Source organism: Xiphophorus couchianus, chromosome 19, assembly GCF_001444195.1.
Source record: "Xiphophorus couchianus chromosome 19, X_couchianus-1.0, whole genome shotgun sequence".
Lineage (NCBI taxonomy): Eukaryota > Metazoa > Chordata > Actinopteri > Cyprinodontiformes > Poeciliidae > Xiphophorus > Xiphophorus couchianus.
The window spans coordinates 15,652,490-15,669,606 of NC_040246.1; the positions used below are offsets into that span (position 1 = coordinate 15,652,490).

The following is a 17,117-nucleotide window of genomic DNA, read 5'->3' on the forward strand; positions in this document are numbered from 1 at the left end:
CCCAACCTATCCTAACATGTTTAAAATCCCCCTTATGGTTCATTTATGTCTGTTTAATTTTTGTTTTTTGCCCAAGTTTACTAACTGCTCATGCAGCCTGTTTTACCTCTCTGTGACCTGTTTTTGATGGGAATTTTAATATTAGTACTTTGGTATTTTGTTGCGTCTCCCATGTCATGCTTTTTCCAAGGTCATTTGAATCCGTCTTATTTACTGGTGCTTCCTAAATCCCCAATATGTTCATTATGAAAAATGTTTTGCAAATTAAAATTCTGAAAAATACTTTAAATTACTGAAAGACTCAATGATTCAGAAATATAGCCATGAGGTAAGTGCAAATAAAGAAAAAACCCTCACTGTTACAGCAGCCCAGAAATATTTATTATCACCAATATAAATGTGCAACGTACAAAAGCCCTAAAAACTTGTAGTCAATGTTTGGCAGTGTTACAGTGCATAGTTCTACAATGACTTTCTCACAGCTACAGAATGATCTGATTAAATGTGTAAATCATCTAATATTCCAACACAAAAAAATGGAATGTATGAATTTTCCACAAACATGGACAAAGGAAATAAAAGTCATTTCCACACTACTTGATATTCTATTTTCAGAAATTAGTACAAATTCATCAATCAATAAACCCATCAGTCCATTTATGTACCCACCATCCATTGATCAGTATCAATCCATTCCTCTCTACTCAATATTCATCCACCCATCTTTTCATTCATTCATTTCTCTTTCCATCATTCAACCGTCTATTCACCCAGCCAGGCTCCTTTATGCAGCCTGGTTTTTAAAGTTTCATAATGACAGTCCAACTGCTGTAGAAAATGATGTCATACATTCAAGTTGAAATTCGACATTAATTTCTAGAAAAAAAAATTGTACCGGAAATCAGTGCCAACTCCGTTCACACAACCTTAAAATATTACATATAAGTATTCTGTTCTGGAAAAAATATGCAGTGAAGACATTTGTGTGCAAAATGGCATATTTTCTTTTTTCATCCATTTTGTTTTGTGCCAAAATTCTTCATCTTCTAGATATTAAAAAAAAACCCGATTCAGACATATTCTTGTAAAATGAGAAGAAAACTGACCTCTGTGAGTGTACTTTGATGCACGGCATCAATCAGTATTTATACTTGGCAGAATACCAACCAGGTGATCCTTTAATGGCAAACGGGTGATATGTGAACCTTATTCAATGTAAAGAAAGGACGTCCCACTTATGGTCTGCATTTAAGATCACTCTGACAAAACACAGAAGTCAATAGGTACCTTCACCAGAGTAGATACTTAAGTTCAGCACAAGTATCAGGAAACACTGAATATTACTCTTTAAATTAATATTATCAAAAAGTCATGAAAATCTGTTACTAAAAAAACCCGTTGGAATGTTAACAGATTTGAGTCAGAAAATTAGAGGCTGTCTCAACTGCAAGTGTTGCATTTTCTGAAAGTGCATTTTAAACATGTATAAAGGTTGATTTAGAAATTGCATTTTAAATACTAACATGATTTTTTGTTGCATCTTAGTACAGTAAAAAAGGAGCAGCAGTTCTTAATACTAAAGAATCAAAGATGGACGTCCATCATGGCCACAGAGTCTCCATATACTCACTAGTCATAGCAGCATGTTGCATTGTAGTTATTTTGGCATGTTTACACATGCTGACATGTCCCTTAAGACTTTGTTTCTTCTCTTTGTGGTTTGCTGAGGAGACATCATTTCACCTTAGAACTTCCTCTCTTTCAGGATACCTTCTTGAATATCAGTGGCCATCTTCTAGAAGAGACATGGGCAGACAATAAGCACTACTGCAACTTGGAGGACATTAATTAGTTACCATAACTATGCAGATTATACACAACTAGAACCTACATCCAAAATCTGGGCATAGTGACTGATTCAGATCTGAACCTTCAGAGTCACATAAAGACATTTACAAAGCCAGCCTTCTACCAACTGAAGAATATTTTCAGGATTAAAAGACTACGGTCCCAGCAAGACCTAGAGAAACTCATTTATCAATAGCCACATTGAGTATTGCAATAGTGTCTTTATATGTAGCTGACCCAGAATGCTGCTGCTTGCGTTCTCACTAAAACCAGGAAGATAGTGCACATCACCCCAGTTCTAACATCCTTACTCTGGCTCCCTGTAGCTCAGACAATAAACTTTAAAAATAAATTTGTTAGTTTATAAATCACTGAGCAGATCAAGACCAAAATACAAAACCTGTTGCTGTACCAACCTTCCAGACCACTCAGGTCTTCTGGTTCAAGTTTACCAGTAACCAAAACCAAACATGGAGAAGCAGCATTCAGTTTTTATGGTAGAACAAGCTTCCAAAAAAACTGCAATACTGCTGAAATACAGTTTCTTTAAATCAAGGTTAAAATCTCTCCTTTTTAGCGTTGCCTTTGACTAGTAAGTGGAACACTGATCAGTATATTTGATATGCATTGATGACATTTGACAAAATGATACATTTGCTTGTTTTCAGAACTGGTGCTTTATCATGTAAAGCACTTTGAACTCCCTTGTTGATGAAATGTGATATACAAATAAACTTAGCACAAACTAATTCTGTTTGCATCAACAAGAATATAATCGGTTTAACGGCTACAGTTTGCCATAGTTTCATACCTTTGAGGATTCAGGGAGTTTTTGTTCATGTGACCCTACCTTGTTGTCACATCCATATAGATTTTTGTGAAGTTGTGAGGTAATGTCATGACTCCTGTTGCCTGCTGTGGCCCCGTAGTCTCGCACTGATGTCTTGGTCTCTGTAGGCTGTAATCATAGCTCCAGTATCAAAGATCTGGGGGACCCTTAGGGTCACCTTTATCCTTCACACCATATTACCTCCACCAGTGGTTCCAGAAACTCCTGCACACCCACCTACAGCAGCCTGTCAACTAGACCACCAAGCTCTTTGTACAGACTATAATAAGGAAACTGCAGCATACTTGAGATGAAACTTAATTTCTAGAATAATTTAGTTTTCAGATATTTTTAGAAAGCCATTGACAAAAGAATCTGGTCTCAAGTTCAACAAGTATGCAGGAGTCCTGGTGTTTTAAGTCAAAGCTGCGTTTTTATTCAAATTTAAGCAAAGCAAAAAACAAACATGGAATCTTGCTTGTTTTAAAATGCAAGCTGCAGATGACAGCGAATTAATGTTAAACTTAACAGGGTTTTCTTTTTTTTTTTTTAAGAAAAATTTCAAACAGCTGGATGCCAGTACATTTTGTTTTGGGAAAGATTATTTTGTATTACTCTTTTTTTGTTGTCTTTAGAATAACATGACAGTATGGTACCCCTGTAAAGTTTATTTCAGTAATTGAACTCAAAGTAAAACCACCTATACAGATTCCCTATTCAAAATATATTTTGAGGGTTTATTCCCATTATGGCATATGGAAAATTTAACTGAAATGTTATGACTTACACAATCATTGGGATGACATCTGTTCAGGTCAATAAAATGAACAGCTCATTTTACTGGAAATAAAATGAGTGGTCACAAAAATATCACAAAATACTAGATATTTTGCGATTTAATTTCTAAATCACAACATATCTGAAAGCAGTCAGCTGCACCAATACTGAAAGCTTGGAAAGCAGTGCCATTTCTGAAGCAAAACATAACCATGTAATTGACAATAATCTCTTGTAAATTGTAAGTAGCAAGAAGGAGGCTTGTGTTTTTTGTTGAAGGGTTAGACATAGCAACACAAAAGTTTCTCCCCTGCAGCAAAGAAACCCCAGAAATCAACCAGCAGGATGTTGCAATGAGAAAAACTGGAGCCAAGCAGCCAGAAGAAACTGCAGAGACCAAGCCAGACTGGGACCTGACCTAGTGAAAGATCCCCATTTCAGACCTTAAGCACCTCAGACAGATACTTACACTCAGTTGCTGCACCTCAGCCTGTTTATTGGTCTTCTGCCGCCGGAGATCAGATTTGATGAATCCTGTGAGAAATAGAGGCATTATACTGGTAGACTAAATGTTTAAAGTTGATGCAATTAAAAAGAGAAAAAAATGTTATTTCTATATTCTAAAAGGTAAACAAATGTGTCAAATAAATGTCTCTTGTGTGCTGCAACTTTATATTAGTGTGCAAAAACCCTGAACAAATTGTATTAAGTGTGAAAAGAATTTTGTAACCTGACAACTGATTTTCAGTCAACGTTGAGCAAAACACAGATCCAACACCAAAAAGCTGGTGGTCTTCACAGAAAATAGTGAAAACAACTTTATCCAAGCTATTTCACAAATTAACTATGTATGAAAATATGAGGAACAAACATATTGTGGAGGGAAAATTATTGTAAATTAACACCTGCTGGTCATGTTAAATTAAGTGCTTGTGAAAGAACCTGTACGAGTTAAACACACAAGGTTGGGAGTTGTTTTCCTGCAGCTACATGGGAATCAGACCGTTTCTCACATGTTTTGGATCTTTATCCTTATTATAAAATCTATGTCTTGACTCAATGCTTCATTATTGATTGTCTTACAAGCTCTCTGTATTGTGCACACCATACAAAATAAACCTGATTGAGTGATTTTATCATTTTTTTCCCCCACAACAATATTTATGGCAAAAACTGTCCACGAGCAACTTTCACAAATTTGTTTTAAATTTATCCACCAGGGGGCAGCAAACATCCAAAGAAGATGACAGCTTTTGGACTTGCAGAAGTCTTCATACCCTTTAACATTTTTGTCATGTTACAGCTGCAGACTTTAATGTGTTTTGTTGGGTTTTTACACAACAAAGGACTGCATAACTGAAAAGTAGAAAGAATATGAGTTTTTAAAATGTTTCAAATAAGAAACATTATTTGTTATTAAACTCAGAGTGTGAAGAATGACACAAAGCACTTGTGACATGTTTTTGGAATTTGATTTTCTTATTTGGTTGGAATCCATACGCTTTTTCATTTTCATCTGTCCCCACAGGAGAAAAAGATCCATCTTCTTTGCCAAGTTTGTGTTTATCTTTATTTTAAAATCTAAAAATAGAACTGAAATAGTGGTTCTTTAAAAATAATCAATTTCATATAGTAGATATTTATCTGAAATTGTAAGTTGTACATTTTTTCAAAACATTGTGACATTTGCAGCTTTAAATGAGTTGTTTTTTTTGTTTGTTTGTTTTTTGTTTTTGGTTTGCTTAAGTAAATATGTTTCTTTATGTTGTAAAGGTTTCAGACCCTGGTCTATAGCAATAAAATCCCAATCAAGAAATTGTAGTTTGTGGCTGCAAAGTGACATGTTGATGTTCGTGTCTCACCTGTCATTACTGTTCCTATTAGCAAAAAAATACACAGAAATACATTTCCAGGTAATGTTCCCCATTTATCAATAATCTTTCCTTGTCCAATGGTGAAAACGATTCCAAAAATCTGCAACAAGAATTACATAAAAAAAGTGTTTATGGCCCAAAAGTAAATATATGTCATGTGTTTAGAATGAAAGTGTGCAGTTAATCAGTGCCACCAATAACCAACCTGAGCTGAAAAGTTGAGCAGACCCGATGAGGTTCCCTCCGATTCTGGGAAAGTGAGCTCCACAGCAAACTCAAATCCAAGAGGGAGATATCCGGTCATGAAGAAGCTGCAGAAATCAAAACAGAAACTGGAGCTCAAATTTAAAATGTCAATTTCACAGTCTGCTCTGCTCTTCATTATGAGATTATGTAAAACTGCTTCACTGATGGAATAGTAGGGCAAGTTTTTTTAGAAATGAAAAGAAGAATAGCTATGGAATCCAATAAGCTTAATCTTACCAAAAATAGCAATAATTGGACTTGGAATGAGAAAAATTTTCCTCTTGACGTAGTTTCACAGGAATACATGGGTAATGTTTTCACTAAATAAGTTTCAAACCAAAAATGCATCAGACACATCTAGAGTTTATGTCAAAGTGAGATCTTTTGTTGAGTGGTGGTTCTCAGGTAGCCCAGTCAAAGCCCAGACCTGAATCTGATGGAGAATGTGTTGCTGGACTTGGAAATGGCTGTTCACAGCTCATCCCAATGCAGCCTGAGAGAGCTTACAGAGCTTATATTACATTGTAAAATTGCATCATCCAGATGTGTAGCCTGATTGAGGCCTATCCACACAAACTCTGGAGCCCAAGATCCATACACTAAATATTATTAACTTGAAGAGAGATAATTATGAAATTACTTATTTAATGTTACATATCTGCTATCTTATAGAAGTCAGTTTTAACTTTGACGGGGGGAATTTTTGTGTTTCTCAAATTAAATCCAATGTTATGTTCAAATATTTACTCAGTACATACTTAGCCTTTTCACCAAATACCAAGTAATTTTGGGGATTTCTACTCAAGTACAATTATACTGATGTACTGCTGCTCCTGCCCACATACTAATTGCCTTAATTAGTACTACTCAAATGTCCTTGAACATGTCACAGTATATCCACGGCTCAGTTCGTCTACTTACCCTAGAACTCCAGCGGTGATGAACACCACCCAGAGGTGCCCCAGGTTCAGGGTGAAAGTGTAAACCAGCATCCCAACCAGAGACAGAATATACACCACCAGGGTGGTTTGTCTGCAGGGACCAGAGGAAGAAGTTTTAAACGAATTGCAACATCCACACCAACTGTAAGAACTCATGTTCAGATAACGCTTATGAATCTGAAATACTTGAGTGGCTTTTATTTCAGTCCTATCCAGGGTATTGCTGTTATGCACCTTTGTGTTTTTGAACACTTTTTTCTTCCATTTCCATTAAATATCTTTGATTCAGCACACCGAACTACCAGCTTCTTTAGCAGTGACCTGGTGCAGGGTGTCAGTGATGTGTAATAATTATTTATCCTTGTATAACATCCCAAATTGTTGGATTCGAAATATTTTGTCATAATTTTCTGAGCTCATGTTGGGTTTTCACTGACAGTAAGCCCTCAAATTCAATGTAACAGAAATAAAGCTGGAAATAAGCAAGCGTATGCAATGACTAGCAGTTTCATATTTTGCATTGAATTATCTAAAATTATAGACTATATAGAGCATTAGAAGCAATGGAAAAAAAACAATATAGGATGTTCATAAGGATGGATGATACTATGTTCAAATACCGTACTAAGATGTTTAAGAATGTTTTTTTTTTTAAAAAACTAAAATCTACATTTAAATTGGCTTAAACATTTGACAAGCAAAAGAGATAATTTAAAAAAAAGGTTCAAAAGGTATAAAGTATATACTTAGATAAAATTAAAGACATCATTAACTTGGAATTTAGTTTTTAAATTTAGCTTGCAGTCCCAAAAATATATACCTCCATTAATACTATTGCTACTATTAAAATCACTATTCTTAAGTGTATCCCAAGCACGTTCTGCAAAAAAACATGCTTACTTTGAGAACAGAGCCTCTTGCACAGTCATGCGTAAATTATGCTGCAAAACATTTTGTTGATATAGCAAAGTCCAGTGAATGTCTGACACAGTAAGACAGTGTGAGGGTCCAGTGTAAACCTGAGCCAAACTGCTTTGACAGCTATGCATTTACTGTGGCATGTGAGGAATCTGAGGATTTTAACCTGCCACAGTAGATTGTGTGCCTCATTACAAGAAGCACTAACAGGTGAAGACAAGGGAGATACTTACTTTGAGGAAAGCATTCATAATTCTTCCCAAAAATAACAATACTTGTTTTTTTGCTTTTAAATTTAGCTTCAAGTGCCCCAAAAATAACCTTGCTGTTAAAGGTTTTCAAGGTCGGATTTCAGCAAAAGCTGGACTCAAAAACATTCTTTTCACTGAACTCTGCAGACAAAGCCTGTTTTACTTAAACGTGTATAAAAACAGTCCTGCAGGATTCTTGTTGATGTCAATTCAACTTGAGCAACTGTTTCTCAAACTAGACAAAAAAAAAGATCTTTCAGTAATTCAAATAAAAATGTAAAAACTGTAGACTTAGAGTCATATACTGTGTTTATTTCTGCTATCTAATGATTATGGCTAACAGTAAATGAACACCCAAAATTGAATGAATCAGAAATCAGAAGACTAGATTATGTGAAACTAATATATAATATAGTGACAGAATTTTCTTTCACAGAACTCAGCAATGCAGTTATTGCCAAACCTTTAATACCATATTTTTACCTTCCAAATTTGGTTACAACACTCTGAACAACCAGTTCCTGAACTTTTGTGCTTGAACCTCATTCTGGAGAGGAGCAATGATTTTTCTTAAGTTAGCTCCAGATTTTGATTTTGTAGCCATCAGATGTAGTTGATTGTGTGAATATGTTTACTACTGGCAACTGAAATCCAGTTGTAAAGCCAGGTCATCACATCTTACCAACTGAACAGGAAATTTTAAAAAAAGGCACTGTGTAGGAGAAAACTCCGCCCAGTGGTTGATGTTCGTGCTAAATTAGTCTTTGGCTTCTCATTGATGTCTGGTAGCATGGCTCACTTTTACCTTTACAAATATCAGGTTTCACAAACAGATTTAGAGGAGGATCTTACTTGTAGGTCTTGGTCTTGTCGAGCCAAAGGCCACAGATGAGAGATCCTGCCATTCCAGCAATGACAATGGTTAAACCGATCCTCCCAGCGTTCAACTCTTCACCCTGAAGTGAAACACCATAAACACTACTGATTCATGGGACACGGCCATTATTTTACCCAGACTCCTAAAATCCAGAAATGTTATCTTTGTGATGGTCAGCTGTCCTGAAGCTTTAAAGTTTGGTGGTAAAACGAAATGCACAAAAGCTTAAAACCTGGAAAACGTCAACCAGTGCTAAGAAAGGACAAAGAAAGGTTCACAGAAGAGAAAATTTCCCTAGCAATAAAATAAAGGAACTTACAGGGTAGCGATCAATTATCATTCGGTTTAAAAGTGTGGAAATGGCGTAGAAACTGCCAACATTCAACCCTGCAAAAAAAAAAAAGAGAGACCTTTATTATTCTGAGATGATCAGCTGTAAAAGCAGAATTACACATTAGCCTCAACTTAAAGAAAATGGCTGCCATTTTACATAAAATCTCTCAAATAATCTGAAACTCCAAGTTTATACATAAAAATGAAGTCCATGAAGGTGTGAAATCTAAGTTACCATTAACTGTACTGAAAGTCAATTCAACATTGTAGTGAATGTAGCCTTTCACTTCAGTATAGCATCAACATACTACTAACCTCTATTAGGAGGGTCATAAAAATAAACATTTCCAAAGTTTTCACACATTATGCTACTGCATTAAACAACATATATTGAAAGGTTTTACACATCTTCCCTGGGGTTTTCCATAAATGTGAAGGCAGTGTTCCCACATTTTGAGCAAGAAGGACTAACCATAGCTGATTACAAGTAACATGAAGGCTTTGTTGCACAGCAGCCTCCAGATGGAGGCCATGTAAGAGTAATCACTGGAGCGGGAAATCCTGGCTTGAGCCTGGGACCGGGTTGGTGGGATCTCTGGTCTCTCCTGAAACACTACAAAACAAATAATCAATCTCCTTAGCAATTGATCTTCAATTGCTGAGGAGATTTATGTAAACAGAGCTACAACACAGAACCCATTTAATGCCCTTTTGGGGGAGTTTACATACCGATGACCACAAGTACAAAGATGAAGGTGGCCACACCCGCACTGATGTAGAACATGAATCTGATGTGATACGCCAACTCGTCTACATCCTTTACATTAGGAACAAGCATGGGTGGGACCAGAAACCCAATGGCAATACCCAACTGCAGAAAAAAAAAAGAAAATGAAAATACCTTTTACAAGCAAATGTCAAATATCATTACAAAACCAGTAGAAAGTGCGGGTATAGATCTATTTAAAATTCAGATTTTTCCTCAGTTTCCTGGTTTCTTTGAGCATTAAAGCAATCAGAAGAGTTGTTTCTATTTGGCACATTTACATATGTGGGGGAAAAAAAAGAAATTAAATAAAATTGATTTTGTGAAAAATTCCCTGAATGTTTGCAGGAATTAAAACGCACAATAAAACCTGGAAGCATAGGATTCAAGGACAGAGGGCAAAGCAAGTAAACATTAACAAAAATGTGTCTTTTTATTGTTACTAAAGGCCTAAATCACAAAACAACCAGAATGTTTGTCTAACACTGGTGAAAGAAGACGCTGAAATAAAAAAGCTCACTCTTGACAATAGATTTGAGTCTTTTTCACATAGTAAAAACATCTAAAGTTGTTTGATCAGAAAGCATAAATCTGTAACATGCGAAACTTTTCCAAGACCCATTCTTGTCTTGCACATAAGAGAAAAAGATAAGCTTTCAGGAAAAACACAAAAATGATTCTCTACAACCACAGTGAGGTATGCTGCTCGCTATGTGGACATGTCCTGAATTTCAATTTCTGCTAATTTTGCCCAAATTGTGAGTGCATGTTGAGGAGCAGACCGTAAGTGGAAACCAAACATCATTCTCAGCCTTTTGTGCTGGCCAGAGAAGAAACACACAGCCTAAAAGAGTCACTTTAAATACTGCAAGCTTTTCAGCATACGCTCATAAAATTAGCAAACAAAAGCAGCTCTCCACTTTGTGCCTCAGACTGTATCCTGTAACATAAAGTTACCTCTTGATACAAATTCCAGGGAAATGTCAAAATCCTGTAAGCATAGACATGCATCACCTGATGGCAAACAGACACCATGAGCAGACGCCTTTGCCAAAGAAAGCCCTCAGGTAGTTAAACTATGTTGTGCATCATTTAATCTACAGTTTATGCAGTGCCTCATGTTACCAAGCACACATTTCTTATGAAGCATTTCACTCAATCCCTTTGAAAACTCAGAAGCTGTGCAAGTTTCATCAAATAAGAAAGTGTAAAATAATGTTTACAAACATGAAGTAGCTGCTTTAGGTTGTTTAGTATTAAAACTGTGTTGCCTCATTTAAAGTTGGACACTACTGTGAGCAAATTATTAAAGTACTGGGTTGAAATGGAGCAATGTTTTTGCAAACTGGCAATTTTCCCTTTTTTGGATTTTTAAATATGAGAAAATGTAAAAACTGTTATAAAACTACCAACTGATTGCATAAAAAAGGGAATTTTCTTCAGAAGCTGCATTGCACTGTCATTCAAATGTTAAATTAACAAGTTTCATCTGATTGATTTTCCAATATGAATGTCATTTCATCCTCAGCCCCTCAATTTTAGTGGTTAACCTGATACCACCACTAAAGAAGCTCAATATTTTTAAGTTACCATCTATGATTGTCACATAAACACTAATGTTTAAGTGATCTGAAATGTTTGCAAATGATTCTCAATTTGAAATATTCTACAATTACAACCAGCTTTGGAAGTGAAGTTTGATGCTCAATCATTTATGTGCTTCTGTTTTATGAGAGAAAAATTTCTATTGCATCTCTACACAATGCAGAGTTGAACAAAAAAATAGAAATGAGTGTAGTTCTAGTCAGACTACCCTGTTTACTCCAACTATGTTAAAAAATTGAAGCATACACACTCCTAATGCCATGTTTGTGTAATGTAAAATGCTAGTGTGGTTATTTCAAGACAAAAAAAAGAAAGCAGAAAGTGTGCACACCCTTAATCAATTTTACACCTCCGATTAGCCTGAGAATTTGATTAACCTGCAAAGATGTCTGAAATGTCCGTGTTAAATATTCCTGATTTTTCTAGATTTAACTGATATTTCAAAGGATCAGCATATCAGTCAGCAGAAGGGTACAAAGGACAGTTAACACAGAGCAACAGTAAATCAGTAAATGGAGAAAATATGGGACTATGAAAAGCTGAATGTTCCTCAAATGATTAAGACAAGAAAATAGATCAGGCAGCCAAAAACTTAACAACAAAGCTGCAGGAATTTATAGTTGCGTTCTTCACATGATAATAGAAGTCTGCTCTTTTAAAGAAAACATTCAGGCCTGGCTACATTGTAGGACATGTTGCTGTCTGAGAAATGTGCCACAACCACAGCAGAAAAAAAATACTGAAAATGACTGCATGAACAGCAGCAGCATCATAGTTGATGAAGTAAAATTTTTATCAGGGTTAATAAAATAAACTGGTTCAACTCAAAACGTTAAGTGTTTAAAGAAAAAAACACAGAGTTGTCCAGCATTACAGTGAATGAAAAAAGCTGAGATTTTAGATTTTTTTAAACCCTGTCAAAGGCTTACTTCAAACAGATTCCCATTTTCAACAACACAACAGAATAAAGGCACTGAAGATGACTGCATAATCACAGTGAACGAATGAAAAAAGTTGAAAATTTGGATATTTTTTTTTAACTCAGAAATGTCTTTTTCTAGAATATTTCTGAGCTTAAATCTCAAAATGTATGATTTTTTTCAAGCAAATTTTCAACTTGTCCTTGTTCATTTTCTTAGAAAATTTCTGATCAATCTAAACATTTCTGAGGTGAAATGTACTCCCACCATCCTTATCTACTGTAACCCCAACACCCAGTCAGAGGTTTACTTCAGTTTCCCCTTTTGCCCATGTTACCCCACGGTGCCCCATTAACTCACCTGATTCCCAAAAACTCCAATGGAGCAGGCGGTGGAAACCTCATTTGCCCCAAACCAGACTGAGGCCAGGTTGGAGGGGATCCCGAGGATAAAGACCTGAGCCAGGGCGCTGGCAGACTGTCCGAGCAGGGTCACCCAGAACAGGTCAGGTCGTGCGCTGGCCACCTTTATCCACGTCCCTGCGCAGTTGAGCGCGTTGGCCACCAGCGCAGTGCACCGCAGTCCATACTTCTCCAGCAGCCAGGTAACCGGGAATATGAAGGGGATGTACGCGAGCATGTAGATCATGGACAGCCAGTCTGCAGCGAAGCCGTCCACGTTGTAGAACTTCATGATGATGTTGCTGATGATTCCGTACTGGATCCACTGGTAAGCGTTGCTCAGGGAATAAGCGCTGAACAGGAGCACAATCACCCAGCGCCTCTTGTAGAGGCGCGTCGGGAGCGCCGAGCCGCACTCCCGGTTTGGGATGTCAGCCTGGATCCGAACATCTTTACCCAAATCCGGACTAGTCTCCTTGGTGCCTTGGTCGCCTTTCATGTCCTCCCGTATAGAATGATACTCAACGCAAAACACCAATGAAAAGAAGTTACTTTAAATCGAAATAAAACTGGTATCGCTTTCGAGACATCACGTGATTCTGGCCAACAAAATGTTCAAACAAAACCAGGAAGTTCTGTGGCTAAATCAGCAAAAGGGGAATTGATCAGAAGTCAGGTTGTTTTCCACGGGACCGACCTGCCGAACCAAGAGTTGAATCAATACTGAGGATTTCTCAGAAAATCCATTTCACTCCTCCCAGCTGCTGAGATAAGGAGGACAATGAAGCAGAGAGCCACGCAGTGTCATGCTTTGTTTTTGTGAAGTCTTTCATGCTGGTTTTAGCCCTGTACTGTTAATCTTGTTTATCTATTCTTAAAGTAAGTACATTTCCCCAAAGTTTTCCGTTCCTCTGACAGCTGTGGCCAGTCAGTCAATTACATTCACCTGGTTTCCATCTCATTTCGCTCATGTGCTTACTGGTTTCTTCAGTTCCGTTGTTACGATTTTCCACCACTAGTGGGTTTGTGTTTGAGCTTATTCAACCCTGAAGCTTTTCTTTTTTCATCATCCTGCTTGTACATATAGAAGACCAAACATGCCACAATCCAGTAACTTGGTTTCATATAAAATTTGTTTGTGATCATTTAAATGCATCTATATATATTCACGTGGTTTTAAAATGTGTAAATGTGTTAAATACACAATTTAGTAATTAAATGTGAAATATTAATTTTCATAGACAGTAAAATCCCATATTAAGGATCACAATAAACCAAATTGTTTTCTGTAGTGGCGATTGTTTGTCAAACCAAACATCCAATAAAAAAGTTCCATCAGCCACTATGAGGCACTGGGGTCAAGATTCTTCACGCAGGCAAAAGAAGTTTAATGTCCAAACTTGTTGACTGTCTTGGTTGCTTTTATTTTCCTTTTCAGCAAACAATTACGACATTCAAACTTTCCTTTGTTCTCCTGTCTACTTCTCTTGCTCTGGTAAAAACCATAGGCCCCAAACCCAAATGCTTGCTGGTCCTTTACCAGGCCCCTACACTTATAGAAAGTGGACTGACACACATTACTTCCTGTCATACTTTGAAAAAATAAATAAGAAAAATTATAAAGCAAAAGATAAATAGAATCAACAATTATTAACCTGCAAATAAACTTCTGTAAATAATACAAAAAATATAAATTTAAGAATTAACTAACAAAATTCAAATGGATAAAGAAATAAAGAATAAATAGCTCCAACATTTTCTAATATACTGTTTAATTATACATTAATACATATGGTAAAAAATTATTTTTAATGAAAGGCTTGTCTCATTTTATTTTATTTTAATTAAAAATAAAAATGATTTATTGCACATGTCTATAATTTTATTTGCATACATATTTATGTTAAATATTGATTTAAGGACTTTTTAAAATTTACTAGTGATTATAGCACTTTTGTCTTTCCATACTTTGGTTGTACTTCTCCCTACACTTACTGAAATGCAAACTCACTCTTTTGCAAACGCTGCTAATTAGCAGTCAACCACAATTGTGCTCACAAAAATCCCTCTACATACTGTTCCTTCAAAACCAGAAGTAACTTTTTGGGTTTTTTTGACTAAGTTAATCTGCTTGTTCAGTTTAATCCCCGCTGCTGTAAACAGTGAGCGCCTTGTTATTGGGCTTACTAATGGTCTACAAAAAGGTGACTGCTGACTATGAGCAATTTAATAATAATCCTTCACTTTAACTATATTACATACATCATATGGATTAATACAGATTGGTAAATATCACAAGACAAGAAATCTATGGATACCAAATAGTAATAATGACAATTTATATAACGATCGGACATACGTCCATAGAATAATTACCGAATCCGAATGTACACAGATAAAATCTTCTTAATTTGTGTTTAAAACAGCCAATTTTTTCTAATTAGTATGGACTTCTACAATACATGTTACTAAAATTGAAACTCATTTCAGAGTTGTAAAGAAAACTTAAGTAGATTTTTTTAAATTAAAAACACCTTAAAGTTCCAAGATTTGCAGGCTTGAAAAAATTTAATTGTGTGAAAATAAAGTTGCCCCCAAAGTTTATCTACAAAGTTTAACATTGTCCCCATGTTAAGCTTTAGCCACCAATGGTTATTGTTATGTCTGATGCTTAACATTCAGCGTTATCGTGGCTGTTTAACGCCATCTGAGATGTTTAACTTTATCTCCGATGTTTAGCATTTAATATCCACGATATTTAACGTTGGCCCCGATTATTTATTTAATCAAGGATAATGCTTAATATTATCCTTGATGTTTAACATTATTGCCAATGTTTATCAATGTCAAATTTAATCTCCAGAAAAGTCTCCTTTGCATTAAACATTGGAGATGAAGTAAAACATTCTAAATACGGTAAATATAGTAATAATGACAATTTAACCTCATATAACCTTAAACATCAAGGACAATGTTAAGCACTGGAGATTAAAAAAAATAAATAAAATTTAAAAAAAAGTCAGGGACAACCTTAAACATCCTGGACAACTTTAACATAACTATAACATTGTCCGATTTTTTATATTGTCTCTTTTTCTGTTATCTCAAAGGAGTCTTCATGTTGAATCTCCACATTCAAAGACAAACTCCCAGGATTCTCTGATTTTAATCATTTTTATTTTAACAGATTGTGAGAACATCCCTGTAAAGAAATTATAATGGTCACGTAATTCCCAGGAATGGAAGGAAACCAGGATAAAAGGAACAAGATTGGATGGATGATGGATGCATGAATGAATGAATGAATGAATGAATGAATGAATGAAGGGAAACAGGATGGATGAATGAAGGGAAACAGGATGGATGCAGAGAAGCAGGTTGGATGGATGGATGAATGTATGGAACCAGGATGGATGGATGGAGTTCATCTGGGTCAAAGAGCAGCTTCTCATCAGGACGGTATAGTTAAGTCCTCATTTTCTTCTCTCAGATCTGCTCAGGAGGAGAAGCTCGCTGCGTCTCCTCTCTTCCAGTGTCCATCGGCTCAGTGTGACGTAGCGACTCAAACTCAACAAGTGAGGCTGTTTGATCTCAAATCTCTCCCACCAGGAACCCTGTCTATATCGCCATCTCTAAATAGGAACAGTCTGTCTTCATATTTCTAAGCAATCTTTGGGCTGCTCTTGGTCCTATCCCTCACCTAGGACCCGTTTGACCTGGCAGACCCGACCCAAATGGAAGCATGAAGGCTCCAACGGCTCCTAGGATCACTGGGACACACAAACCCCTCCACCACGATAAGGTGGCAGCCCACGGAGGGGAAAAAACAAAGCCAGAAACAGTTCCATTCTCTGACCTGAACTGATCTGGAGGGAGGCCAGAAGGTGGCACTCTGGTGTTTCTAACTAAACAATCAGTTTGGATAGAAACTACGCTTTTTGTAGCGTAGAAGCTACAAAAAGCTTCTACGCTTTTTCTCTCCATAGAAGCTACAACTGGTCTGGTGTTGATTAGCTGTGGTTGCTTCCTGGAAAAGGGCATTGGCTGACATGATGCTGCCATCAAATTACCACTCTCCCTCTCCTTTTCATTTCCATGAACATGGAAAGTTCTCCTGATCAGTTGACCTGTTGTGTCTCTGCTCTGTCTTCTCTCAGCTCCAGTCGGTCATGGCAGATGGCTGCTGGTACTGAGCCTAGTTCTGGTTCTGTTGGAGGTTTCTTCCTGTTAGAGAGGAGTTCTTCTTCTCCACTGTCGCTACATGCAGGCTCTGTATTGGGGACTGCTGTAAAGTCAAAGACTCAACACAAACGATTTGGTGTCGCCCCCTGCTGGTCAGGGGGAATGAATGCAATAAGTAATGACTCCATACAATCTGTTGAGTTTTACTTGGCACAAACTTTTTAAACAGCTTTATAATTAAGTGAACCTAAGAAATTGATAACTTGGATCAATAGTAATCTGACTAAATTGAAATGACTTTTCATAAAATGCCTCAACAACATTGTTGTGAATTAATGTTATAATTATA

At 36.5% G+C, this 17,117-nt stretch overlaps 1 protein-coding gene across 4 annotated transcripts; it reads right to left on the reverse strand.

Moving 5' to 3' along the window:
• Positions 1 to 359: 359 nt before the first annotated feature.
• flvcr2a (FLVCR choline and putative heme transporter 2a) lies at positions 360 to 13,759 on the reverse strand. 4 transcript variants are annotated; one of them, XM_028001232.1, is made up of 11 exons: positions 12,546 to 13,758; positions 9,624 to 9,765; positions 9,367 to 9,507; positions 8,881 to 8,948; positions 8,537 to 8,640; positions 6,496 to 6,606; positions 5,534 to 5,639; positions 5,317 to 5,428; positions 3,924 to 3,988; positions 2,699 to 2,806; positions 360 to 1,792 (listed from the first exon to the last, which is right to left on the reverse strand). In XM_028001232.1, the coding sequence occupies exons 1-11, from the start codon at positions 13,083 to 13,085 to the stop codon at positions 1,745 to 1,747; spliced, it is 1,545 nt and encodes a 514-aa protein (XP_027857033.1). In that variant the 5' UTR covers positions 13,086 to 13,758; the 3' UTR covers positions 360 to 1,744. The 4 variants fall into 4 exon arrangements, with proteins under 4 accessions (XP_027857033.1, XP_027857032.1, XP_027857035.1 ...); XM_028001231.1 differs by having other exon boundaries at positions 360 to 1,795; positions 12,546 to 13,756; XM_028001234.1 differs by lacking the exon at positions 2,699 to 2,806 and having other exon boundaries at positions 12,546 to 13,759.
• Positions 13,760 to 17,117: the final 3,358 nt, after the last annotated feature.